The sequence below is a fragment of the Mixophyes fleayi genome, chromosome 4 (assembly GCF_038048845.1).
Source record: "Mixophyes fleayi isolate aMixFle1 chromosome 4, aMixFle1.hap1, whole genome shotgun sequence".
Lineage (NCBI taxonomy): Eukaryota > Metazoa > Chordata > Amphibia > Anura > Limnodynastidae > Mixophyes > Mixophyes fleayi.
The window spans coordinates 128,435,721-128,461,810 of record NC_134405.1 but is presented as its reverse complement, the minus strand read 5'-3'; the positions used below and the strand labels follow the sequence as shown (position 1 = coordinate 128,461,810).

The 26,090-nt window shown below is 39.7% G+C and overlaps 1 protein-coding gene across 1 annotated transcript; it reads right to left on the bottom strand.

Annotated features, from left to right (window-relative positions):
• Positions 1–26,090, bottom strand: SNX1 (sorting nexin 1). Its single transcript, XM_075208213.1, has 15 exons — positions 25,919–26,090; positions 20,558–20,660; positions 19,972–20,093; positions 19,256–19,322; positions 18,465–18,508; positions 17,685–17,826; positions 17,048–17,126; positions 16,272–16,347; positions 15,518–15,631; positions 11,479–11,572; positions 6,730–6,935; positions 5,778–5,921; positions 4,446–4,526; positions 3,462–3,533; positions 1–717 (listed from the first exon to the last, which is right to left on the bottom strand). The coding sequence occupies exons 1-15, from the start codon at positions 26,027–26,029 to the stop codon at positions 667–669; spliced, it is 1,506 nt and encodes a 501-aa protein (XP_075064314.1). The 5' UTR covers positions 26,030–26,090; the 3' UTR covers positions 1–666.

Here is a 26,090-nt window from a genome sequence, read left to right as displayed (position 1 = left end):
TATATTAATTATTTTATTGAATAACCGTGTGGTTCTTGTAGAATAGAAAGGCTCCATTCTCTGTGTCACAGCCAAAAAATATACATTATATAGATATTTATATTAATAAACCCTCCCAAGAAATTCCCACTAGTTTAACGTTTTGTGTTTTTTTTTTCTATTTTTTATTTTGTCGCAGAAAGCCCTAAATTACCAATTTGTAGTTAATAAGAAAATATATGTGGAAGTTAAACGAAAAATATACACAAGAAATGTTAACAGGAGCAAGTATGTCTTAAGTGCTGGGGCAAAATTGTCCTTTTAGGGTTAACCCTATCCCTTCCAACCAGTCTGTGGTTCTACGTAATGTTTTGAGGCTGATCTGGCAGTGAGAGGAAATGAATGTGTATCCATAATAGAGGCACCAATCTGCAATCTTCCTTAACCAATTATGAAATGAAGATCCAACAACGCGCTGCACAGCAATGCGTAAGACCTGAATCAGCACTGACGGAGTTGAGAGATTGACAGCATCAGGTAAATGTAAAAGCAGAATTAGAGTGTGGCTATGGTCTCTAAAAGGCAAGAGGTATACAATATTTTTTTTTTAATAAAAACAAAACATAAAAAAAAAAAAAGTCAGAAAGGTAGTAGCACAGTTTGAGCCGTAATTCTGTTCCATAGCAGTTAGGATATAACCTTTGCTTCTGGTAGAAATGCTTCCCAACACTTTGCCAGCTGAAATGATAAAGAAAAAGGTGTCAGATATCAAAGTAGTATGCAGTTTGGTGATCAGTTCATGAAATCTATATACAATGTGATCTATGACATAGTCCTATAGGTGGATGCCAGACACCAGCACTGTAGGTGTATTCTGTGTCCTGCCTCAGTGGAGATAGGTCTTGAAATAAATTGGACAATTGTATGCAGCAGACAGATCTATGGCTATGAGATGTCCACAACCTTAAATAATTCAGCACTGAAACAGAAAGTGGTATCAGCACAATTCCAGTTGCGCTTTCTGAATTATGCCCCAACATCCTCTGGGTTTTTACACTGCTGTATTCTAAAGTTACAGTAGAAACTGTCTGCTTAGCATCCTACTGACAGGAAACAATTAAGGATGTTAGTTTGTTCGAGCACAAGATAAATTTTGGAAATAGCATTTAAGTGCAAAACACAACTTAATAAATTAGAAACATAAGAATGACATTGGTTTCAGATCATCTGTCAAACAAATAGTTCTGGGAGCAGTATGGAAAATTATAGAGCAAACAGACCATTTGTAGCAGGTGTAATTAGGTGTACATAACAATATTCAGCACTGTGTATTCTAAAAGAGGGCTGAAGACAGAATGATGTCTGCTCTTCTAAAGCTTGAGGATAAATACATGTGATCAGCTGACACAGGATCACACAGTAGAACGACCTGTCAGGTACTAACCATTCTGTAGGTCTGAACACAAGAAAAGTCATCAGATGAAATGTATTTAACAGCAATGCTGAAAATGTATATTCTTGACAATCTGAAACAATGTTTATAGATTTTCAGTCGTGTGCTCACAAGGTTTCTGATTGTCTGAAACGGTTAATCCTGCGCTGCAACTGGAGTCTCCTTTTACTTAGGTGGTTATGCAATTTTTTTTATTATTAAATTTCATTGGAAGATGATGTGTGTTGTTGGTTTTGCACCCCCTCCAATTAGCAACAAATCTAAGTGGAGTCATTAAAACATTCTAGTTAAAAAAAACCTTAAAAAACAAAACTTAAATTAACTTTGCTTTGCATCACCACCACATATAATCTGCACCACAGAGATGAAAATCACACAGAAATATTCTATTAAAAACCATATACAACAAACAAGATGGCTCCTATGCCTTCCTGCCCTTTTGACCATTGAATAGAGCCTGCCTCCCTTGCAGCACACAGTTTGTGTCATACCACTTTCACATTGCGGCCCCTGCAATGTCCTGGTTTTTTTCAAGCTGCGTTTTTGCGGTGTCACAGAGCGTCCCAGCTCAGAGACCCCGTTCACACTGCACCTTGGACCCGGGAATTTCCAAGGTCGATCCCGTTAATATTGAACCTGGGTCTACCCAGGCAATAAGTGTCAGTCATCACAAGAGGAGTTTTGATTTGCTGAAAAATGGTGAGGTCATTTAAAATGGGAGGAGGGTTGTGGTCACGTAGTATGTCACAAGTATTATTTTCGAAGTGACTTTAATTTATTTACTACCTGCTGATGGCTGCACTTTATCTCCCGTTCTGTTAGTATTTTTGCTATGTTATAGTACACTGTTGCATCCTTTACAGTGACTGTGATCTGTTTCTTTATTTCCTCCTCTCTAATGGCCAGCTCATGCACTTCTTCCTCTAGTTATTGTGCTATGCTTTCTCCTCTCTCTTTTCTGCCTCATCCTCCGGCGTCCCTAATCCCAGAATCAGCTTCTTTATGCGAGACCAGAGTTGAAAAACCCGGGTTGCACCGTTCACACTGCAGGCACCCCAGGACTGACACAGGAATAAGTCCTGGGTCTAATTCTTGGGTCATCAGACCTGGGATTTTGCACTGACCCCCTTCCATACTAAGCCACAACCTGGGTCTTCGGGGCTCACCCAGGCAAAATTCCGGGTTTTATATGCAGTGTGAATGGGGTATCAGCTCTGTTTATTCTCTTTAGATGTGTACATAAAAAGCTTTGATCATCATGAATATTATTCCAACAGGGATCTGTGCTGAAGGGGGTGCAGGAAGAAACCAAAACTATGGCCGCCACACTGTGTAGACAGAGACCATTTCCCAATACACATGCTGACAAGACAGAAAGGAATTTCATACACGTGGATAAGATCCAAAATACAATTCAGGGGAAAAAAAGAAGCGGAGGGCACAGTTTACTCATCTTATGAAAACCACAGTAATAAGCTGACTTTTGCAAAGTGTGAATAATCACAATATGAGCAATTTATAAACATTGCTCAAAGTGAAAATGCCCACTGAATCACAGCGACCATACATCTGATGTCACTGTCTAACTTGCACAGGACAGAAATAACAGTGAACTGCTGATCATTTGCTTTGTGTGTTACTACACATTTCCATCTTTGAGTGTTATTTATTAAGATTGCTCAATGTAACCAAATCATGGCAATTTCATTTCAGGACTTGTAAAGAGCATCCCTCCTTTCCAATGCATTAAATATTAAGCCACTCAACCTGCTTCATTCACTGCTATTTACCAGAGGCATCTCATATGCACGAGTATACAATCCAGAATTGTTAGGACTCTGTTAGAAAGTATGATAATCAGCGTAATAAAAACTGCTACATTGCAAAATGCCCCTTGTCCACATGAACAAAGCTGCTATCAAGAGCTTGTTCACTCTAACTTGGTTTCACCACATAGCTATCAAAGTAAAAACGTGACTATATTGTTATACTAAAAGCATAAATACATTGGGACAGTCTGATAACTTACTTTGTGCTGTGCATTCAAGAGTGTTTCAAGGTATTTCACTATGTGACTTTTAAAATCCTTTGATTTCTCTTTCTGAAAACACAAACAGAAACCTGTCAGTTTTATAGCAACAAATCTGCAAATGCCTTCTGAGGTTTCTGAAGTCCTAGAATAAGTGTTACTGTCACAAATATAATTATTATTAAATGGTATGCAGTAAGAAAGAAGAGACACAGAACATATCAGGGCTGGATAAAAGTGGAGCATATTACTCCTGTTACAGGAATAAGACAACAGCAGCTCTGCTGGATACTAAATGAGGACATATGGTGATTATGTTCTTGTAGAAATAAAATTATATTATATTATATATATATATATATATATATATATATATATATATATACACACACACACATACACACACATTCTTGGAGGTAGGTTATGCAAGACATCTTACTTCAAAAAGATTGTTCTTTGTTTGGTGAACCACAGTCACACAGACACATGCTTACATCATGTTTTACAGACACAGTGTGGTTTCTTGTGAGAATGACAGGAAGGCTCAGACAATCCATTACAGTTACACTGGAATGCATCTATAAATTTGCACCATTAGAATATATCATGAGATGAAGGGGGCATTGAGGCTCTGTATTACATGTCACTTTTGAGGATAAAGAGGCACTGCTGCCACCCACTATACAGCAAATGCCCCCAAAATGTGCCATCTCTTGTACTGCATTTAAATATTTGCTGCCATTATTCCTATAGTGTGTATCACTGTTTCATTTATACCAAGAACAAATAATTGTCCATGGAAATGTAAATGCTTTGTTCTAGTTGACATGTACAATAATGTAGAGCTCAAACATACAACACCGTGTAGTGAGATAAATACAAACGTTTACCTGGATAATCAGAACATTACAATAACCAAAAAAATGTCATTTATTTCTGTGCTATAATCTACAGACATGTTTGGCTTTAGCAACATGACATTACCTCAAACCTTATAACCTCCTTTCGGACAGTAATAGAAATCCTTTCAAAGTCCCTCTCATATTGTGTGACTCTGGATTCCCACTAACAGAAAAGAAAAGGTCAATCATGGACATGGATTACACAGAAAATCATTTGAATGCACAGCAATAAGATTCTGTATTACATACTGAATATCAGACTGCATATTTTATGTGACCAGATTATTGTATTGAGGCCGGCCTATAGCTGCATACATACTTCACTTGATCACTTCCCAGTCAGATTTGATATTGGTTGGATGATCATTTTGGGGCCATGGGCAGCTTTATCACCAGTGTAAACTACTCAAAAGTATCCCTTATTTAGCATGCTTCTCCGACATTTTTAAATAATTGTGTTATCCCACAGGCACATACATTGGTGGAGCACTGGAGGACTATATGTCTTTGGATTTACTTACTACACTATATTGGTTATTTTTGTATGAGCTTTGATTCTAGTTTGAACAATTGAAGACTGTAATCCAAGAATAAAAAGCCTAATGTGGTAGAGGACTGTTATTGTCTCCATGCTTGCATGTGAGCACCAGGTGTATGTATTATTTTCCATTAGAGAAGAGGTTTGTATTCTACTTAAAACAACACTATTGATCCTAAGCTAATTGTTTGTCATTGTTCAAATCCCCACAGATGCATAAAGGACACTAACTCCCAATACTGTTGGACACTGCTAGGGAACTAATTGTACTTTTCTGGCCCCTCTCATAGCGAAGGTTGACACAGTGATGCATTATGAAGAAATATTCTTTATTGGACAAAACAAATAAATTATTTTAAGTTAAGTGGGCTTAAGCCATAGAAATTCCCAGAGAAACAAGATGACATAATGAGAAAGATTACTGGACTGTCACTGCTCTGACATTTCAGGATAACTCAATCCTCAAGCTAGCTATCAAAGCTCTAATGGAGACAGTGTACCTGAAATAAATAATTGCAAATAAAGAAGAAGATAACAGAATTATTTCACAATATTATCAATTTAACTCACAAAAAGCTGCGATAAAATGTTGGCGATTGTCAATAGCCTCCACATACTAGAACAATTTCATCCTTATACAACTAATCGCTCCCAATCACATAACTGTACACTACTTCTAAATAGTCATTCACATACCCACAGCATGAATGTACATATTAATCTAATATTAGGATGTCACTTATATCAAACATCTAACCAGCCCATTGCAAACACATCCACTTAAATTCCATGGGAGGCAGTTTTCCCATTGTTACTCAGTAAACCAACAAGTAAATATGCAGAGAGCCCTCACCCACACACACACAGGGCACTCACCTCAGAAATCTCATCCTTTGCTTGTTGTAATTTATCGGGTTTGTTGGCCCACAACAGCCGAGCCTCATTCTCCCTTTTCTTCTGTAAAGTTGACTGGGCATCCTGCCAGCGCTGCCAAGTTTTCATACGTTGGTCAAATGCACCCTACAATGGGCGTGATATAGAACACTCAAACACTACTGAAAAAGAGAGACTTACCCCTCTTTAGTAGCTGCTCTCTTCATCTGTGGGACAACAGATATCACCCAGCATGGTTGCAACTGCTGAAGCGCCATAATGACACAACATGTTGTAGATCCCTCCTCTTCCTTCTAGTAGCCCACCTTTATCTGGGGTCCCCAGAGTAGAGTAAGGGAGTCCATGGGAGGGACCATTTTAATAAATATTTGTGCATTACCATAGGTGAATAAGTCACAGAAAATATCATTGGCTGGCAGTGGATTGGTGAAATATGTTGCTAAAAATCAACAAGTATGTAATTACTTTATAGTACAGATTCACGCTTCTTAAGCCGATACCATGCACCCATAGAGTATATGCATACTTATGTGCCACCCTTACCCACATCAGGATGTGGCACTGCTAGCATACCCCAAGCACAGGAGCTGGGCTCTTCATGACAGTCACCATGTCCTCTGCAGCTGCCAACAACCATATAAGCAGTCCCCAGTCTGTAGATGACAGGTGTTCAACATTTTGTATAGGACACAGTGTATGTGCAGTTGAATCCTCACTTCTCCATCATGTGGGAGTCATGATGACTTTATCATTGGGACTTCCCCGAATTAGGGAACTTCTACAGGTCTAATAAAACCCAGATCTCCAAAGTGCTCCTAGCACTGGATGAGCGTAGATGGGTACATCGGCCTGGCCATGACAGGGTGAACACTTTAGACACGACTATGTTAAACACTCCTGCTGTATACATGAAGATCCAGTCACGTGCACTCACCCTGACTGCAGACAGTAAGCGGATGTAATCAGCCAGCAGCTCAGCCAACAGGAAGAAATCACTGCTAGCCTGTTCCTGGTGCAGCTGCTCTATCTTCTCTTCCACCTCGGCTAGCTGGGACAGTGCTCGGGACAGTGCCGTGTTATCCTCCGAGCTCCCCAGCATGGCCAGACTTTTGGCAAATTGGGCAGTATTTAGAGCCAGTTCTGCATTCAGAAGCAGATGACATTGAAATCAAAATATAGTCATGTGAAAACAAAACACAAATATTATACATTTGTATTTGTTGTTTTTTTTGTACCAACCTTAAAAAGTTTTATTTCAAAATCCCTAGACCAATGCATTGTAGAAGCAATATTACAACTATTCAGAAATATCAGGATGTTTAAACATGATCGTCATACAGCACATATGACAAATGCTTACAGAATATATGTGTTCTCAAGAAGCCTCTACTTGTACCAATGGCAACAACTATTATCTGTCTACATGTACTGACTAAACGGGTTATGGGATATAACCAATGACGAAAGTGCCCTAATGTGGAATCTAAGTCTTACTTTAAAACCTGCTCCATAAACATTGTAATATAATGTTGGATTACTATTAGTGTTTACAGCTCAGCCCCTTCCTTTGCATGCATTGTCATGTCAGAATCAACCTGTGTCGATATAAAAACATATACATATCAAATGTGCATGGTAATGCACTAATCTAATACTGCTTAAGGCTGGTGTAGCAGGTGTCTTACAATGCCGTGTTCTCTGGTCACACAAGTCTTGTGCACTGACCAAGCAGTGAGCCCTAAGCATAGACTACCAGTCACCAAGGGCGCGCGGCACTCTAAGAAGCTTAGCTAAAAGAAATGCTCATAGGAGACTACAAGTTCTGCAAATCATATGTATAACGAAGAACTGCTGATAATGTTTGTAAGTTAAGCTGGTACACACTACACTGTTTTCGTCCAATAATCGGCTCAAACAGCCGACATACAACCGCTTGTTCAAAAGTCGGGTCAGTGTGTACAGTGACACGATGGTCAAAAGTCTGCCCAAATGGACTATTATCGCCAATAATTGCCTAGAAACTAATAGTGAAGGGTCTCAAAATGAGGCTTTAACCCCTAACATGGGAATGAATGTGGAGACATCCAACATCTTCAATTTAAGTTCCCATGAGTTAACAGAAGGTGAAACCTCTTTACTCAGCAAGGGACTTAAATTCGCTCCAACAAATGACATCATTCCATTTGACACCTTCATAGATTTGCAAAAATTTATTAGGAAGGTGACTATAAAGAAATTCTTTCAGATGAAAAATGAAAAGGGTAGCGAGGAAGTCACACCGACATTAGAAGTACACAAGAAATTTAAGAACAAATCTACCTTTTTACCTTCCCATGTCAAGGGAAATTTTATTAAATCCTTCAACCAGTTAGTTGCAGAGGATATCAAAAAGATAGCTAAGAAACCATCAATGGCCAAAAAAAGAATATATCATTTAAATGTCAAAGAAAGAAAAGCCATCAAAACCTTGAAAGACAATCATCAGATAGTCATCAAACCCGCCGACAAAGGCGGGGGGTAGTACTTATGGACAAAGATAAGTATATAGAAGAAGTCCTAAAACAACTACATACAAATGGCACATACAAAAAACTAAAGAAGGATCCTTTAGAACGGATCACTAAGGAATTGATGGTCTTCTTAGACAAACATAAAAATGTGGGAGCCATAGATGATGAAACCGCTATATACATACTGGTCCAATACCCGAGAACTCCAGTAATATATATGCTACCCAAAATACACAAGGATAAGGAGAATCCTCCGGGAAGGCCAATTGTTTCAGGGTCAGGATCTATCACTATAAATCTATCTGAAGTACTAGATCACCATCTGCAACCTATGGCACAAACATCAAAATCCTATTTAAAAGATACTACCAGTTTCCTTAGCTGTCTATCAAACATCAGCTGAGACGAAAATATGATACTGGCAACAGCCGACGTTAAATCCCTATACACCATCATTGCTCACAACATAGGGCTGGAAGCAGTCAGGTGGAGTAGGTCTTTAACATCACTTACAGAAGGAATGAAGGCGTTCATTATGGAGGGGATAGAATTTGTGCTTTCACACAACTATTTTAGATTTCAAGAGGACTATTATTTGCAGTGTGTCGGTACTGCGATGGGCACCAGGTTTGCCCCAAGCTATGCTAACATCTTTTATGACCAAGTGGGAAGAGGAATATGTGTGGTCAGGACATGGCTTTGGGGCGGACCTGGTGACATGGCGCCGATACATAGATGATGTGTTCTTCGTATGGAGAGGGTCAGAATCAGATTTACAAGCATTTTGTAGTCATCTGAATGGTAATGACCGTAATATCGAACTTACGTTTCAGTGGAGCAAAATGAGTGTCAATTTCCTTGATATTACGATTTATGTTGAGGGTACAACTATACAAAGACCTACCATAAACCGACAGATATCAATAGCTACATTGATAGGAATAGCAATCATCATCGTTTTTGGCTTGAAAACATCCCTTTAAGCCAAATGAAGAGAGTTAGACGCAATTGCTCTAAAGATCAAGTTTTTTATGAGCAGATAAAAGAGATGAAACATGAATTTAGTCAAAAAGGATATAGGGAAGAAATTTTGATAGATGCGGAAAAAGTGGCAAAGGATTTAAAAAGGGGGAACCTTTTAGTTCCCCAGACTAGAACTACAGAAAGGACTGACAACAAATATGAATGGGCTTTTATCTCGGGATATAACTCTAAACATAAACAGGTAGAGAAGATATTTCATAGATATTGGTATCTATTAAAACAAGATGCAACAATAGGTAGCAAGATACCCGACAAACCCATTTTCATATATAGGAAGGCTCCTAGCCTGAAAGATAAATTGATCAGAAGTCATTTGCCGGGAGATAAGAGAACCTCTATTAGAACCAAAGGGTTTCATAGGTGTGCAGAATGTGTAGCATGCAGAACCTGTAAAATGGAACAGAATAAAAAACAGTTCTAGTCCTGAACAATAAAGAAATCCATATAGATCAATTTATTACTTGCCATTCCAATAATGTCATCTATGCCATCAAATGCAGTTGCAACAAAGTATATATAGGGAGGACAACTCGCCCCCTGAAAATACGTCTACGCGAACATTTTTATAACATAAGAAGGGGACTAGAAACACATGCATTGTCCCAACATTTTAAGCTTCATCATGCATGTTTAGAAAAGCATGTGACAGGTTTTTGGGGGTTACAAAAAATCGAAGCATGTTGAAAGAACAAGGACATCTTCTCTAGATTATCAAAATCAGAGATGAGATGGATATATGATCTAGATACCGTTACCCCCAAGGGGCTCAATGCTGAATTTGAGCTGAAATGTTTCTTATAGATGTAAAGTTTCCCTATTGTTAAAATCTGATTGCTAATTTTTGAAAAATTGGTGGAATTCAGGGAATGTGATTTGCGTGTTCTAGATACATAGAAAAAAATTATTTTTGTATAAGTTTTATGATCATGTATTATCTTTATCTTTCATTTTATGTTTCATCTGAGTCCAAAATTTATCTCCGTGGACTCCTATTGAGGAGAAAAGCATATGGACATTAGTCATGTAGCGTAGATGTCATCTGTATTAGATTAGACACTTGATCCGTAAGGGTCAAGAGGAATAGGAGATTGTATCCACGGTTAGATCGGGGAAAAAATTAACACCGGAACAGCTTGTATATGGAGAAAGATTCAAGCCTCGTTTTGATCTGAATCACGATCAGGAAACGGCTATAAAAAGATGAACACCAGACTGGGAAATACAACCTTGATAAAGACTTTTTCTATGAGTCGAAACGCGTTGGTTTTAAACTTACTGGTTTTATATTTACTTGGAACCGGGACGGAGGACGGTACACGTGAACAGACGGAGAGGTCGCGGTGAGGATACTGAAGTTTCATACTTACCTTGCGCTGATGTACTCTGTTATATGCTCGAGGAACCCATGTGATTGCTGAAATTTGAATCCACACTACTTGATCCGATTTGGGCGCGATATCATCTACATTCTAGTAAGCACATACCCTATGGGGTTCATATAAAGAGTGAAGACACGGGTGCATATTACAGATATCCAAGCACGGGAATTCGATGGGAATGTGTGTATTTTGAACAACGGATGTGTTGAACATACTTCACCATTATTGTCTCTGTGTTATATGATTATATGTTGCAGAGATTTGCTTGAAGAGCACCTGTGTATATGTCCGTTCCAGGACACAGTGGGCGTACAGGCAGCGCCATATGTATGTATCAATCTGTTTTGTAACATGGTTGGTCGTACTGTTTAATATTTTCGTTCCAATCTCATTACCGCTGTGTAGTGTGTATAAACTTCTGACCGATCCACAACAGTGAGTACGAAATTAGTCATTGCTCACGACAACATGGCTGTAAAAAGTCGCCAAAGGGACGTCCACTCTTCCCTTTATCGTCCTAAACAAGGCTAGTGTGTATGCAGTCCATGGACCGAGCGATCGGACCATCGATCACATGTAAAATCTCTTGACATAAAAAGTTGGTCGAAATTTCTGTAGTGTGTACCCAGCTTTAGAGAATAAAATTACAATTATGCTGGTAACCTAACTGTCCTATATCATTTCAGATACTTATCTAGAAGCATGTTAAGCTATTCCAGCTGCAGTTTTTCTTTTATATGTGCAAATTACCTTTCCTGTGGATCACTAGAGTTTCTACCACAGCATGTAGTTTCCGTAGATGCTGCTCCTCACATTCCACCTGTTGGAACTTGTCTTCAAACCACTAAACATAATAAAATAGTTGAAATTCAATAAAATAATATACATCGATACTTACAAAAGGTAATTAATACATTCAATGGCTTATATAATGATTAACAGAAGAAAAGTCAAGGAATATAGTATAACAACTTCATGAAAACCTCTGATAACTTGACTGAAACACACTAAAGAAAACCCTGTTAAAGCATATCAACAGCGGGACAGCATGTACTCGATGTCCTCTAATCATCAGGCAATATGTCAGTGACCAACCAGACAGTAAGTCACAGAACTATGGCAAGCACCGTCATAGCACTACAGATGGATGACACAGCATCAAATTTACAAGAGGTACCTAGACAAATTGAGCGCAGATGAAGTTCACTATGGATAAATGGGTTATTTAATTGGGGGAGAAAATATGCATGCAGCTTACACCCAAATGGGGACATTATTAAAGGGCTGTCCACTATTAAACAACCCATCCTTAACCTCTTCACTGCTAAAGGCAAGTGGGACAAGTCATGAAGCCTTACTTTGTCCTATTCTGGATTATAAAGAAACTGGAGCCCTGACTTTCGAACAGTGTTACTGCAGGTGTGACTGGTTCACCCCAACTACTTTGTTTGATATCATTAATTGATATACTGAGGAATCTACAGCATCTCACAACATTGAAAGTACCTTGTTTAAAACAGGAACAGAGTTCCAGTACTATGTACTGCCACTAGGAGGCTGTGCTGAGTAAAATATACCCTTTTCTCACATGCTTACAGTTCTTACACACAACTCAAAGTAGAAAGCATGATAAATTATACTGGACACAAATTTCAAATTTGCAGTCAAATGTTTACTTGAACTGATGGAACAGTCAACATAAAACATAATGCAATCCAAATGAGTTAATCAATAAAAGCTTTGCATACATACTATATTTAGTCTCTATTAAGTTCACAAATGGATCATCAAAAGTTCATGAGATTTATATTGGACATCATATCTCTATCTTAGTCCTTTTCCCTAAATAACTAAGCACTGCTACCCTTTAAGACAAAACCAGTGCCTTACCATTGCCACATCCTCAATAAGCAATATCTGATTTTAATCAGATATAACACATTTTCTATTGTTAGAGTTTAATTACCATCATCATTAGAATTCAATATCCCTACTTGAACCAAAGAAAGATTCAATGTAATATTAAAAGATACCTCTGAGCAACATACTTCTCTGGATACTGCGAGCACCCTGAAGGAATTGTTGTAGACAATTCTAAATCTTCCCATGGGTCTTATGGTTTGACTTTGTTAGCCCCCATTTACTATTGGAACTCCTCCACAGATGTAACGGAGGCAATCATCATGTCTGCAGGATGAGGTAAGAGTGGTGGCTGAACCCAAGTGTTTAAAAATGCGCGGGTTTACCTGGAGTGTATCTGTCACACAACTGTGTGCTCCCTCTTAAGTCTAGATACTTGGGACTCAAAGCTGGGAGGGAGACTTACCTACTGCCAGTTGGATCCAAGGGATTACAGGTTAGGAGCTGAGAACAACCCAACCTCAGGCAAACAGGGTCAAAATACATCTTTCAAATTAAGGGCTTTTTACATTTAATTAAAGCTGCATTACTACATAGAAAACTATTTTACTATGTTGGCCCTCCTTCGGTTACAAGCAACAGCCCCCTTCACCACTATTTAAAGATGGTTAGCACTGGGAAAAAGGGCGGCATGTAGCAGTCACCAAGGCTCTGGCTCTGGGCTATGCAGGTAGTGCAGGCCCTCAAAGTTAATTATGAAAACCGGTGAGCCACTCAGTTCTTGTGAATCTTATTGACCCATCTAAACTGTGAGACAAAAATCTGGGTTAAACAGATTAAAAGGGACTTCAGATACAGTTCAAGAATAAATGTAGGACTTTCCACTTTTGCCTTTCAACAAAAAGTGAATGTTAATAGGCTTACTACAGAGTATATACAATAAATAGGGCTTGTTCACACATGTGCTGGGAAAATTGGTAATATGCATTAAAACATTCACCCATTTTAGTGATACATGCCTAATGCTATACACCTTGTGCTTTTCTCAATATAATCTATTGCACTGGAAGCACAAGTGAATGTATGAGAAACAGGTCTTGCCATGTTCTAAAATTTTAGAAAGCAATGTTGGAAACAACAAATATGTATCTCTAAGGCAAAAAAAATGCAGGTTACAGAAATGTTTTGGCATAGGATACATGCAAGATGTTTGATCCAGTGAAAAAGTGCAGATCTTGGGACTATCGTTTGGAGATTTGGTTTCATTAAATAGGTCCAGGGGCTGTATAACACCTAACAAGCTAGGATCTAGACTAATTCTCAATGGTCAAAAACATTTAATTTAGCCTAAGGGACTTGTTAGTGCTATCCACGCACCCAACTTTTATTTGCATTTGAAATTATGCTATCCTTGTACATAAACCCCCACTGACAATTGCTTAAAAGGCAGCAGAGTAGTAGAACGGATTTCTCCTTAAACACGACACACTGATTTATTTGGAGACTCAGGTGCCTCCCTTAAAGAAATCTCAGACATTATAAGTTTATTAGGCTACTTTTTTGTGTCTTAGGATAAACTGTGATAAATGTTTGATTTTCTAGTAGACATTGGGAGTTTCCCCTCCCCCTTCAATGGGTTACCTCTGGGGGACAGGATACACCTACTATAGATGTCACTTTTACTCTCCGAACATTCCGCCAGTTACAGATTTATTTATTAATATGAGAATAATCTAAGCTACCTACCTAGTAGTAATTTGTTACCTCGGAAATGCAGTGTGATCCAATTGACTGCGATTCAATTTCACCCTAGGGAACCACCCTAGGTTCAGTCTGACCCTAGGGTGAACCACCCTAGGATCAGTAGATTAACGCCGCAGATCCCCTCAGACAGAGGAAGACTGGCTTGCACAGATCTACATTTGTACATTTTTCTGCAAACCAGCTAGTTTATGTGAATTGACAGATAGACAGTGCTCACACAAATGCTGTGGCACACTGATCTGAACGCTTATTTAGCTTTGTTGATTTTGTGCAGTGTGTGCAGAATTAGTGTGCTTCCCTCCCTTGTTTTGTATTTAAACAATGATAGCACTCTTAAAACAATAAAAGGTGCAATGTTAGTCCAGTTTTTATAGATTGATCATTCTGATAAGGTCAGTGCCTTGATACCACCTTTACATGAAGGGAAGTAGTGAGATACAGTCATATATTAGATAGCCTTTATGTCTTTCTTTCTGGATTAAAAATAAATCTCATCTTTAGGTTTATTCCCATGACTGAATAACTTCTGAAAAATGAGGACTGACAAGAAATCCACTGAAGACACCTGGCATGTACTAATGTCTGCTCTATATCACTTCTCTCTACTACACTGTGTAATGAGGGTAACAGTAATATCACATTCCTTACAGAACTGGATGCCTCCTCTATAAAGTGAATATAGATTCCTTTGATACATATTTGGCAGGGGGGGGGGGGGGGTTCACTTCTATTTCACCTGTATGAAGCCTCACGTAATGTTGCCATGCACTTATTTCCACGCACTACGGTGCCAGAAATGTTGCCGATTTTCCTACTCGCCTCTATTGTATGTGAGAAATAATTGGTGAAGATACATCGCCGTGGACTTCAGACTGTTCCAGAGGAACTTTGCGGGGAACTGAATCCCCCCTACGTTCTATACTATGTTTGCTAAAGATGGTAAATGGCTTTTGTGCACCAGTGTAGGGATGATTAGGTTGTGGATAAGGCAAAAACTGTGCTTGCCCGCTATATAAGGCTGTACATAATGACAAGTTAATTAAATACTGCACAATTCCGTTCTTGTGTCTATAGAGAAACTAGAGCATAATATAAAGATGAATAAAACCAACATGTCAGGCATTTTAACTTGTCAATTAGTAGTAAAAATCCAGTCAGTACTCACAATATCAGACTCATTCATCTTGATAGTCATTTTGTTGACAGCATCAGTGGCTCTATTAAACATCTTGAGGAGACCAGCTCCACTCAGAGTCTGGGTGCTGACAGCACGAGGAAGCTAAACGAGAGAAAAGATATAACGCAATAACTCACCCCTGCAATACATATTCTTAGGAATCCACAGCAAGACTAAAAGAATGTTCTACGATGGAGAACACATCTGATTGAAAGCGGGCTTTTAAGTGCAGAACAATATGGATGCTGGGAGCACAAGCCTACCTCTACCCCAACCCACATTCCTGGACATAATCATCTACCTGCCCTACAGAAAGAGATAGGACCCATGGATAATCCCTGCACTACTGAAATACAGGATCCCTGCGGCATAAGTAGAGAATTATAAAAACTGTTAATATAGCAATAATCTTAACTGATATATTACCAACGTCAATAATCAGGCAGTAGTTATAACAATAATCACCTTTAATCAACCTTTAATTATTCCCCAATTAGAATAATCTAACTATAACCTTTAACAACTGCTTAACTATTATCTAAAACTCCCTCTAACTATTGCCAAATTACTAATAATAATTACTCAGCGGGGGTTGTAGGTTATTTAAGTTGTGAAAAAAACAAAGGGGGTGTAAGGAAAGGAGGAAATGATGTGAATAATTAACAAGACTGTTTAGGAACAGTGTATGGAAACAGCGAGATCATAACTATAAACAAACAATGAGACTATATAAAAGAATTACCTCATCTTTCTCCAGAAACTCACGGACATCGGGATCTTGTAAAAGAGTAGGGTGGCTAACAATTCTTTGGAGATACCTGCGATTGAAAATTCCATGAAGGTATATATTATCAATCCAAAACAGCAGTGCACTTTATCTGTATTGAACAGCCTGAGACGTCCTGTTACCTTCTGCAGCCTATGGGCTGAATATTCTTACATGAAGTGTAGGTGCTGCCTACCTCATCAGGAAATAAGTGCAGCAAAGAACTGGAGCATCATGGGACATGTAGTCTCCACCATATAGGTTTGACTATGCACCAGGATGCACCATGCAAACATGTTGATTGCCTCAGTAACATCTGTTGTACTCAAAAGAATTCTCAGCAGTACATTACTAGAGGCTTCCACATGAACAGCTGAGGGTCCCAGATACAAGCAGTAGGATAAGAGTAGAAAGAAAAACTCGTAGCAAGGTGCATCATGGGATGTCCCATTTCTACAATGGAGACTCCATGTCCCATAGTCTTTTCATCCTCCCATTTCTCCCCCACTGAGGAATCAGGAAGCTATAGGTTATCTCTATCCCCCCAGAAAGCAGGTTGAGATGGTTCCTTGGATCCTGCATGTTACCCCATTAGGATATGGACAGCTGAAGAGGGCTCGTTTTAATAGAAATAAAAAAGTAAATCAAAAAGTAAACTAAAATTTCCTTCTGTCCAAATAAAGTAGCAAGTTAGCACTATAATCCCACACGCCACCAACGTGATCATTCTTTGTTATCATATTGTTTCTCACCTCTCCAATGCAGCTCGCCTTCTCTCCAAAAAGTCTACGGAAGATGAATCCTCTTTTCCCACCTTCACTTTCGTCATACCTGAGCAAAACACACATCAGACCAGGAGTCATAGAAGCGATGTTTTGACCATTTCTGTGAGAAAGAGGTTAGTGTGTCTATCCTGCACGTCACCCTTGAGAGACACCACTACGCCCAACCATAACCCAAATATCAATTTTAAATGATTCAATGGTACCAACATGACAAGGGAATTATACAACACGAAACAAAGTCATTACACATTGTCTCAATATATTCTCTCTTCAAAACTGCACAATTTCTAAAATGCTTAAACAGGGACATCTCTCAAACTGTATTTGTTCCAATGACATTTCATGGCAGAACATTAACATTTATTTCTGCTTTCTTTCACTGGAAACGTCTGTTTATATTAAATGTGTGTTACATTAAATATACTATTAAACATTATACTTTAGACATTAAATAAACATTATGCTAAATAATCTGCTTGTCCATGCAATTTGGACACCTGCGGAACTCTGTGCTTACCAGCTGCATTTGCCTGCACATAGCAGACAGTTTTAAGAGCCAAGTTGCTGTCACATGAGCTACCAATACACTATGAATGATTCTTACCTATGAGGCTTTTCTCGGGAGGCGGAGCAATAATAAACCCATTCTGGGAGTGCTTCTCGGAAAGCTTCTCATACAGGCCCAGGAAATCGCTGAACCGTCTCTTTACAGTGAAATGTTTTGTCCGGAACATTGGTAAATTGGTCTGGCATTAAAGAGCACAAATGAATGAACATCTGCATAAAACTACACACACATAAGTCTACCCATACATTAAGGCCGTGTTCTCAGGCATTTTGATGTCATCTGTGGTATGTTACTGTACACTGATCTGACCGGGAGGTGAATGCAGTTCTAAGTACACCTCAAAGTAGTGATCACTAATTTATCTGTACTCACACTGCACTTCCTCAAAATGCTGGATAGACTGTGAACGCATCATGTCCTATTTTGGTCTGTCCAGCATGCAGTGGATTGAGATAAAGCATCCCCTTATCAACAGATCACTATTCTGAGGTCTGCTTAGGTTGTGGTCACTTCAGGCAGATTGCAAACACCCAGGAGTGCATACTCTGCACGATGTGGAGAGCTGTAGTTTTACAGCATACATCTGCCTCCCCCCTCAATAAATAGTATCTGTATCTCCATACATGTTACCTTAGGTAAAGTGTATGGAAGGACACATGTCAGAAAAAGAGATATCATTTAATGATAAATTTTCATATGGATTTCACAACACGAATATGGGAAGCATACAATACAAATAATATGTTGTTTTGCTATAGCAAATGTGGAAAGTAATTCAGAAAGGGCTCCACGCTAATCTTCATTACTGCCGCTTACCTGGGTTGAAACTTGATATGCTACATATGCATTCATACCCTCACCTAGTGGGAAGGAACCACAATTAGTCTTTTCACATAAGGAATTATTCTCACACAAAAATTAACAAAACAACAACAAAAAACATACAAGACCAAGCACAGGATTTCCTCAGTATTGTTATTACACTAGTACAATCATAATGCAAACGGATTTCAAAAAGATCATGTAGTCATTACAACAGTTCTAATCATAGACCATAAATAGCACTAATCAAAGGATTAATGCAGTTTTATTTGTACCTTTAATACAATACAAAGCAAATAATAGAAGGAGTTTACTTTGTACACTTTCACCACGTAGTCATCAGTCATGGGACAAGACCTACTGGAAACTATTACTCACAGTGGAACAACCAAAACATGTGAACCCACGTGTACAATAAATGTTCACTACCTCTACATTATAAACGAACGCTGTCCGCACTGAAGATTAGAGATGACTGTGCCAGATAATCTTTATATGAAAATGTTATTTACTTACAGAACAAAAATATAAGTACTGTGAATATCAAACCAGGATGTTTACATCTTACTTAATTCAGCTTTATGTCTTATAACCAGCAATGTTGTGTGAACCAATGCCTGACAATATGGTAGAATCAGCAGAGATGTTATATATAGGCAGACTGCATGTAGAACTATGCTCTAAGTGGTTCTAACACCCCAGGAGAATACTCTGCAGTAATCACAGGCTACACAGAATATAATTAGTCACACTGCAGGTGGAAGAGAATATATAGGGAGACTCACCAATCTTCTCTGGGTCTCGGATACTGATGTTCAGTTCAAACTGATCCTCCTGCTCTTCCTCTTCTATCTGGGAGCAAGACAAGAAGTAGAACAGTCAGAAAATAGAATCAAATGCATTGAATTCTGCATACATTCTTTAGTCTTATAAAAATGCAGCTAGTTTTTACAATGAAGTTATGAAACATAGGGTGATAGTTATTAACTATATATCCAGCAAATTTCAAGGTAACTTAAACATTAATGTAACAAATCAAGACAATGGGGTAAATTTATCAAGCTGCGGGTTTGAAAAACTGGAGATGTTGCTTTATAGCAACCAAATTCTAGCTGTCATTTCGTATGCTGTACTAAATAACTGATAATTAGAATCTGATTGGTTGCTATAGGCAACATCTCTACTTGGTCAAACCAACAGCTTGATAAATTTACCACAATGTGTTTCAATACACTGGTTGGGAATAATTTCCCTATAAACTAAGTGAGATAGAGATGGACATGAAACATCCACAGCCAGCTCAAGAAAGGGTGGACTGTCAGGCTGAGGGGACAATGAGCAGTTAGCGAGAAGAACAATTGGAGATTGCCAGTACCTTTCCTGTGGTGGAACTTGGAGGGTATGTCTGGCGACCAGAAACAATTTCAGTGTAAATCCTTCACAGCCTGTTGGTCTATTCCCAGTTTACATTTAATATCTCCCATGTCTCTTAACAAATTACCTCATCATAAGTTTCCTGCTTGGAGGGAGCAGAAGCAGTTGCGATGAGCATAGGGGTAGTGAGCGGAGCTTCCTCCTTTTGACTGCTGTGAGAACTGTCCACTGACAGCTTGACGGTAGATTCTGTGGGAGAAACACGATTATTGAAATAGTGTTGGGATAACCTGGATAATTTACACAGGTTCGGTCACCAGATTCTCTCTGCTTTCTTCCCTTCATCACATAATGCTTTGAGTACCACATTATGTTGCACAAAAAGGGTGTTTCTTCGTGTCACCATCAGCCTGGGACAGAGCACCTAATATAGTCTTCATCAAGCCAATCAGTCGACCGCTTCCAAATTATGTTCGAGACTACTTTCTGCTCTCTTGGATGACACAGATGTCATGCTGTGACACAGAGGGGTCCAGCCTGTTCCAAAATGGAACAGGCTCATGGGACCCCTTTTTTGTTTGCCTAATACACAGTTCACAAGACATTACATGGTAAATATAACAAAAAGGCAATGGAGAAGCTCTAATTAAAAACCAAACCTGAACCATACAGTGTAAACAGTTAGTCTCAATTTACAAAAAATATTGATGTACCTGCAAAAAGATCCTGGTCATCCTCCTCCAGGAATAGCCCATTTTCTTTGGAGATTTCTGGGGGAGTCTCTTTCTTGGGCTGTGGAACCAGCACCTCTTTGCTCTGTAATATAACAAGGTCAAAAGTCATAATTACAGGGGCAATCTAGCAGTACTTCCTACAACTACTGTGATTATAGACAAGCCTCACAGCAGGTCTGGGAGGAATCCAGTCTCAGATAACTGTTCTACTGGTTAGACAAGCCAACATGAGTCACGTGCAGAGTTAAGGAAAAGGACAAGCTAATTAATGCACATTAGAGCTGTCATTTTTAGTGACCTAAGGGATCGAGTAAACAAAAGATCATATATGGTATTCAATTGTTCGGCTTGACGGCCGAAAAACTCGCGCTCTTAAACTATTACCGTTAATACGGTAAAATTGCGCCTAAAAACCATTCATACGGTAATTTACTCGCTGAATTTCAGCTCGCAGCTCAGGGAGCTGCGAGCTGAAATTCAGCGAGTAATTACCGTATTAACGGTAATAGTTTTAGAGCCCGAGTTTTTCGGGCGTCAAGCCGAACAATTAAATACCCCCCCGAGGCCAAATATGAAATAAGAGACAATAATGAATATAGTAAAATGTGGCCCATAAAATCAAACTGTTACTGAGCCATTATGTGGACAGAAATACTGTAACATACAGTTATAATAGGTGACCATTTCAGAGGAACGGATTGGGACTAGGCATTTATTCTGATGGAGAAGATAAAATTCAGCATGAACTTTATACTATATAATGGGAGAAAGGGGAGAAACTGAAGTTATATAGAAATATTAACACAATTATATGTCTGTATCATCACTAGAATAAGGGAGAGAGTTTCTGGGAGCTATCTAAATACCATGCAAATATTTATATGCCTTCAGCAGTCTATGAATGCTCAGAAGTCCCTTAAATACAGAGGCAGTAGATAGTCAATCCTTTCAAACAAATTGCTTCAAGATGAATACCAGAGAGGAAGATTATTTGATCCGAAAAATTTTCAAGCCCCTCTGATCGATTGGAGAAAATGTACAGAATGGCTAATTAAACCAACCTGTACCACTGGATTTAAAATAATAAAAAAATTTTTTATATCTATCTATCTATCCATCCATCTATCTATACACACACACACACACATATATATATATAAACACACAAATATTTACTCTACGTGTATCGTACCGAGTGTGGTTCTGTAGAAGTAGAATATCTCTCGGCCATAATGGAAATAGACTGGGACGTGCAGAAACAGATTATGCACTCTTCCATATCCTCCTAGAGGCATTTGCATGCTTAGGTGAACCTATGATGCTGACTATGAGGTTGTTGTAAAACAAACTACAACCCAGTGTCATGCTCTTTCATGACTTGCTAGGAAAGAAAAACCTTAACATGCTCTCAAAGCAGGCACATTGCCAGAGCTACACAAACTATACAACCAACTATTCATTTATGTCCATATAATTTCACAGCTGGCAACTGTCGCCGATTTGCTGGGACATGCCACACATTTTACACAACTGTCCCTGACACTTTTCACTACTGAACAAACATACAGTTCCACTTCTCTAGCAGATCGCTCACCATACCACAATATTTTATTATCATCATCACCATTTATTTATATAGCGCCACTAATTCTGCAGCGCTGTACAGAGATCTCACTTAGATCAGTCCCTGCCCCATTGGGGCTTACAGTCTAAATTCCCTAACATACATACACACACACACACACACACACACACACAGACTAGGGTCAATTTGTTAGCAGCCAGTTAACCTACCAGTATGTATTTGGTGTGTGGGAGAAAACCGAAGTACCCGGAGGAAACCCACACAAACATGGGGAGAACATACAAAATCCTCACAGATAAGGTCATGGTGGGGAATTGAACTCATGACCCCAGTGCTGTAAGGCAGAAGTGCTAACCACTTAGCCACCGTGCTGCCCAGATGCTCATGTCAATTGGAGATGAACAGATGTTCCCATATGTGACATATAAAATGTAATTACTTATTAAACTCATATCTCTGCTACCGATTCACATTGACAGTGATAACCCACAACACTGTTCTCTACTGCAGCTACATAAATAATCCAGATAATTAGTCAGATTCCTATTATGGACTCATGAAGTATTGCAGAGTTTAACTTGATGGCCATGCTAAGGATTTTGTTTTGCTTTCTTCAGAATCAAGAGTATAGAAAAGGGTGAAATTGATGGACTTGTGCCTTTTCCAACCTTACTGACTGTAAATGCCAGTAAACGCGTCTAGAACAGGCCGGAGGGCACGGCAGGAATTTGATGTAAGTAGCCCAGCAATACCATATCAACAGATCCGCACGTCTTCTCCGGTTGCCAGGGTCTATTCTCTGTTCCCCATGGCTCTGCTTTATGTGCATTTTAACTAAAATAATCTACTAAAGGTGCTTTCGATTCCCATCTGAGATCCAGAGCTATATATGGCTATTATGCACAAGTCACGTGTTTCAATAGGGCTCTGGGTTCAGCAAGAAGCTGATTATTGTTTTCAGATGGTGAAGGCATAGTTTATTTTATTATTTCTGCATCACATCAGCAAAATGCTTTTCAATCTTGCGAAAAATAGTTTACAAAGGAATGTTTGTGTGAAGTGCAGTTTGTAATGTAAACAAATATATACAGAATGCAAAAATATTTGTATTTGCTTCCTGAATGTTGTTGCTACTCTATTCTCAGTATAAAGATGTCACTACAGAGCAGAGCTGCTGATCTTCCGTACATATATGGTGCCAACATCCACATGTGCCACGGTTGAAGAGCAGTTTGGGGAGAGGGAGAGAGGGAGAGACACAGACTAGGGTCAATTTTGATAGCAGCCAATTGACCTACTAGTATGTTTTTGGAGTGTGGGAGGAAACCGAAGCACCAGGAGGAAACCCACGCAAACACGGGGAGAACATAGAAACTCCACACACACCTATATCATCTGTAAACGTTGTAAGTAGCATAGTTCTTTTGTATGACGCAAGGGTAAAAGGTTTAGTGTTCATGTAGTACTTGTACTTCCTGTATTTTACCAAACTACACAATGCTGTAAAGATTGAAAATGTCAATCAAGGAAAGAGTTTAGAAAATTAGTCTGCTAAAGGGATCTTAACCCCATAATGACCAGGGCACTCTAGAGCTCCAGGACAAAATTTGCTATTTGCTGGTTAAATGAGAACACCTTTTGTTTGTTAGGGTGAAATATAAATTACACATTATATATATATATATATATATATATATATATATATATATATTTATTTATTTTCGTTGACAAAGCTTTGTTCGTCGTGTTTTTAATAGCTTATTTTGTTTTTGTTTAGGGTTATGAAAGCTAAATGTCCACTTTACCATAATTATGCTCATTGTTATTTTTAAAGCAAACAGTGTGCTCCCAGAAACATATCCTGAACTATATACTCCTACTTCTCCCATTTATTTTCTTACTTAGTATCTGTCATTTTCTCTAGTTTAGTCAAAGTTAAAGGAACTAGAAATGAGTGTTTTCTTTTTATAAACTTTCCTTATTTAGCTTTGTTTTAGAATGTCTCCCAGTAGGTCAGAACAGAGGGAAACTACAGACATATTTTAATTTCTATTAAACTTGCTCTTAATGCAGATGACATACCAGAGCTGGTTAGAGCTAAAAGGAACAGTTTTGTATTATTTCTTTTAATACAAAGCCAATCTGGATCTCCTTAGACCCAGTAGCTTTACCTCCTGCAGGCAGGTTCAGAAATCACATGATGAAAATACTGCATCCTGTACACAATCCCCAGCAATCTAGTGGACACTGTGCAGGAATGATGAAGTGGTCAGGAACCGTTCAGAATAGATATATTATGCCAGTAAGCCAAAATCACTCATTGCTACATTTCTTGTATTGGTGTTGACAAATGGGAGCTGTTCAAATTTTAAAATTGCTGTGTCAGTTTCCCACACAGGTGCTGCCTGAATAGTGTCTGTGTTACAAATGGACTAAGCACTGTTTAAACATCCCCTGTATGTCAACTCTTGAACAAGGAGTGCTGAAGGACTATTGGGGACTATTTCTAGTGATTTTCTAGCATTTCTGGCAAGTTCCCCCCACAAATCTGTTAATCTGGGGTGTGTAGATGTGTCAGAATTAGATTTTGACTGGAGTTACCATTGAAAAATTTCTGTTGTTGCCAGTGATATTAATCCCCACCTCTAAACAATCTTCACTCACTAATACCTGGAACTAGATTGAACAGAAGTTGGGAATTGGTTGCAGACATGACTAGCGAAACCAGAACCCTCAGCCATAAACAAAAGTATTAGTTTTCCTGTAATGTTGTGCATTTAAGAGCCTAAAATAGCAGGAAGCCTATGGGAATAATCAAGTTCAAACAAGAATTCATGTCCCGTGTACATGATGGAGAAAGCGCAATGTCAGATGTTTGCGAGTTTTTAATACATTTTAAAACACATATACATACATATATTTTCAGAATCTTGAATTTACCATAAAAAGTTTACATGTTTTATGTATGCCTCTGCTGCTGGGCAGCAGACCTCCGCCAGGGCGCACCCCTACGGGGGCAGCAGACCTCCGCCAGGGCGCACCCCTACGGGGGCAGCAGACCTCTGCCAGGGCGCACCCCTGCTGGGCAGCAGACCTCCGCCAGGGCGCACCCCTGCGGGGGCAGCAGACCTCCGCCAGGGCGCACCCCTGCGGGGGCAGCAGACCTCCGCCAGGGCGCACCCCTGCGGGGGCAGCAGACCTCCGCCAGGGCGCACCCCTGCGGGGGCAGCAGACCTCCGCCAGGGCGCACCCCTGCGGGGGCAGCAGACCTCCGCCAGGGCGCACCCCTGCGGGGGCAGCAGACCTCCGCCAGGGCGCACCCCTGCGGGGGCAGCAGACCTCCGCCAGGGCGCACCCCTGCGGGGGCAGCAGACCTCCGCCAGGGCGCACCCCTGCGGGGGCAGCAGACCTCCGCCAGGGCGCACCCCTGCGGGGGCAGCAGACCTCCGCCAGGGCGCACCCCTGCGGGGGCAGCAGACCTCCGCCAGGGCGCACCCCTGCGGGGGCAGCAGACCTCCGCCAGGGCACACTCATGTATACAACGTATCATATGACTATAAACAGCAGTAATAGACTACCAAATGACATGCTGACTTTACAGAGCCTAACACTATATGCCATATAACTGTAAAGAACACACATAACTACATCTATACAGAGCCTGTAATCCCCCAAGGACATAAACTCAGATCAGGGTGAGCAACATGACAGATATCTAGCAGTCATTGCTCTTCTTGTCCCTCAGCCTTACTCACAGTCCCGGTGAAGATGTCTTCCCCCTCTGTGTCGCTGTCAGTTCCCGTAGCCTCCTCATCTTCCCCCAGTTCCGGGGGACCCCACTGAGGGACTCCACTTTCATCCGCCATCACTGGAGCTGCCGGAAGCGGGAGGACTGCACAGGAACTCCGGAGAGCAGCGGCTGGGGGG

What these genes read in the sequence shown, in the direction of transcription:
- SNX1 (XM_075208213.1), bottom strand. Translation starts at nt 26,029, where the DNA reads ATGGCGGATGAAAGTGGAGTCCCTCAGTGGGGTCCCCCGGAACTGGGG. An exon ending in TCCCGAGAAAAGCCTCATAG is followed by an intron (nt 17,127 to 17,684) that starts GTAAGAATCATT and finishes TGTTTTGCTCAG; the next exon opens with GTATGACGAAAGTGAAGGTG. An exon ending in AGGCGAGCTGCATTGGAGAG is followed by an intron (nt 16,348 to 17,047) that starts GTGAGAAACAAT and finishes TTTCAATCGCAG; the next exon opens with GTATCTCCAAAGAATTGTTA.